This window comes from Telopea speciosissima, chromosome 7, assembly GCF_018873765.1.
Source record: "Telopea speciosissima isolate NSW1024214 ecotype Mountain lineage chromosome 7, Tspe_v1, whole genome shotgun sequence".
Taxonomy (NCBI): Eukaryota; Viridiplantae; Streptophyta; class Magnoliopsida; order Proteales; family Proteaceae; genus Telopea; species Telopea speciosissima.
Genome location: NC_057922.1, coordinates 28526050 through 28529085, shown reverse-complemented (window position 1 = coordinate 28529085; position 3036 = coordinate 28526050). Strand labels below are relative to the sequence as shown.

The window sequence follows — 3036 nt, the reverse complement described above, 5'->3', positions numbered from 1 at the left end:
ACCATTATAAATTTTGTGTGTCCTTCATTTACGTAATTTATCTCTCTCTTTCTTGTTTAATTAAAGAAAATTTAAAAAGGATAATATTTCACTAGTGATAATCTATTCACCCCCACTCTAGGTTATCCCACAAAGATGGCGGTGCTTGCGCTCTACCACTCCATTTTGCTAGGGTGTGGCAACACAACTGTATTGGTGGATGACCTCCAATGATTGTAAATGCCGAAAGGTTGACTGGTTTAAAAATTCTGTCCCTTGATCGGACCGAATAATTTTAATGTGAGTGCCAAATTGTGTTGTAAGCATGGAAAAAAATGATTGAACCAATAGGAGAACTTCAGCTTGGTTTGCATAAGATAAACCCAAGTTGTTCTAGAGAAATCATCCACAATTGTTAAAAAAAAAAGGTGCTCTAGATAAAGTTGGAGTTCTATACGGTCCCGAAACGTCAAGGTGTATCATGTCAAAACAAGATTTAGTGAAAATTGAACTATTTGGAAATGGGTTTGTTTTGCCAAAGGGCAAACAGTACACGAACAATCCTTATGAAAAGTAATTGTAGAGTCTAAAAGTTTTAAAGAAGGTAAAACTGAAGAACCAGGGTGACCTAGGCGACAGTGCCAAAGGTCAAAGGTGGAATGATCGGCGGCAGCAACGGAAGGACTGTGAATGTCCAAAAAATAAAGATCTCCATGTCGTTTACCCTTCGTAATAATTGTCTTCGAACGTGGGTCCTGAAATGTACAAGAAAATTGAGAAATAAGTACTTCATAAGAAGTACTAGAGGTGAATTTAGGAATTGAAAGCAAATTATAATTGAAAGTAGGAACATATAGGACATTCTCAAGTGTTAAAGAGGATGATAAATGGACAGTACCAATCTTCGCAACCGGTGTTTGGGTGCCATTAGGCAAGGTGATGGGTAATGCAGTAGGAGGAATCAAAATTTGAGAAAAAAAGTTTCAAATCTGAGCAAATGTGCGGCTGCCCTGGAATCGATGATCCACGGGATGGTACCAAAAGAAGAATTAAGACAAAGCTTACCTGCAACATGTTCGAGGGGATGAGAATTACCAACAGGGAGTAATGCTAGAAGCTGTTGAATCTGATCAGCAGATAATGTGGGTCCCGAAGTCAAAATAGTTGACCCTGTAGAGATAGCCGCAGCCAAGTTTGAAGGCATGTTAGAGGTAGAACCTCTTTGGGCAGCAGCATTGCTGCGATTGGTGTTTATATCCTTAGAGTAATTCTTTGGGTTCTTGTTGTCCGGAAAGCCATGCTTCTTGAAACACCTTGCTTTGGAATGACCATCTTTACTACAAAAATCATAGTGGTAAAATGGTTTAGGACGCTGACTTTGCAGTTTGGAACGGTCAAGAGCCATGGCAGCGTGATCAATAGGTGGTGTGGGTAATGAGTGGATCGATCTTTGAAGTTCCTCTTGCAATAGTAGGGAATAAACCTTGGCAAATGATGGTAATGGATCCATTAATAGGATCTGGCTGCGGACAACAGAGTATGAATCATGAAGACCTTGCAGAAAATCCATCAATAAATCGGAGTCATAAAACCCCCGGATGGTGGTAGCAGAACCACAAGTGCAAGTTGGTAAAGCGCGATAAGAAGAAAACTCATCGCATAAACCCTTCAATTTGGTATAGTATGCAAAGATTGAATCAAGACCTTGATATAAATTGGAGATGGAACGACGGATTTCAAAAATCTGCGGAGCTTTTTTCAGAGAAAAATGGGTTTGCAAGTCGAGCCAAGCATCCCTGGTAGAGTTGATCCAAAGTATGTTGTGAGTGATGGTGGGAATGATGGAATGTACAATCCAAGAACACACCATGCTATTACAGCGAATCCAATGGGGTAGATCAAATGAAGTAGAAGCTGGTTTGCGCAAAGAACCATCAAGAAACTGGAGCTTATTCTTTGCCTGAAGAGCAATGATCCTGGCATGATGCCATGTAGGAAAATTGTCCCCATTGAGAAGTGGTGTAACAAGAGGCGTGCCTGGCTGATCAGATGCGTGGAGAAAGTATGGGGAGTGAGGAGGTATGGTCGGTGAGAGGGAAGAAGCTTCAGCTTCATGGAAAGTTGCAGCATCGTTAGGCATTGTGGAGAAAATTCAAAAAATTTGCCCAAAATCCTATTAGGCTGATACCATGTTAGAACCGTATAACATAATGGCACAAAAGATATGTAATTGAGTAGAATGGGTTACTTTCCACAGATATGGGGGTGTCAATATATACAAAAGATTACATGGGTCAATCAGCCAAAAATATCTCCTAAGATCAAGTTATAGATAAGAGAGAATCAATTATCTTAATTATCCTAGTCACTAGATTGGTATAGAATCAATTATCCTAGCCACTAGATTAGTATGAAAACTCATATGGTAATACTGTCACCTTTTTGTTGTCTAATTCTACTATAAGATGTATAAAATTCTCAGATATAGCCTCCAACAAAGCTGAGTGAATTGCCATGGCTTCCCCAACCATAGGAACTGAGAACATATTTGGTGATTTGAATTTGATCACTGGAAAGAATTACATTTGATGATTCTGGGTTTAAATATCGACAAGTTAAATTGGGGAATTAGCCGACTTGAATCTGATCACTGGATCAAGCCATCAAACTAATCATATGGTACTTTTTTTTTGGGGGATGGACAAAAGGATGCTTAGATCATACCATTGTTGGATATACTTATTGGATTGGTCCTTATCTTGGATCAAGGAATACCAATGATATTTGAAAATCGGATAGAACCATAATCGAACTATCTTAATTGATCACTTGATTGTTGGGTTGTTAAATAAAGTAGGATAACCCAAGAATTACCACTTAGGGGGTCAACCCAAAACCTTAAGGCATTAGGCGAAAATAAACCAAGGGTATAATACTAATACACATCAAAAGCTTTAGATAACCAATGTAAGACTATATTTCTATAATTCCAAAAATCTCAACACTCATCCTCACATGTAGTTCGGCATACACATAGATATACATCTTGTGAAAGAC

The 3036-nt window shown here is 38.8% G+C and overlaps 1 protein-coding gene across 1 annotated transcript; it reads right to left on the bottom strand.

The window, feature by feature from the left end:
- Positions 1 to 699: 699 nt before the first annotated feature.
- On the bottom strand, positions 700 to 2119 carry LOC122668419. Its single transcript, XM_043864985.1, has 2 exons — positions 1045 to 2119; positions 700 to 734 (listed from the first exon to the last, which is right to left on the bottom strand). Exons 1-2 carry the CDS (start codon positions 2117 to 2119, stop codon positions 700 to 702), a joined length of 1110 nt encoding a protein of 369 aa, XP_043720920.1.
- Positions 2120 to 3036: the final 917 nt, after the last annotated feature.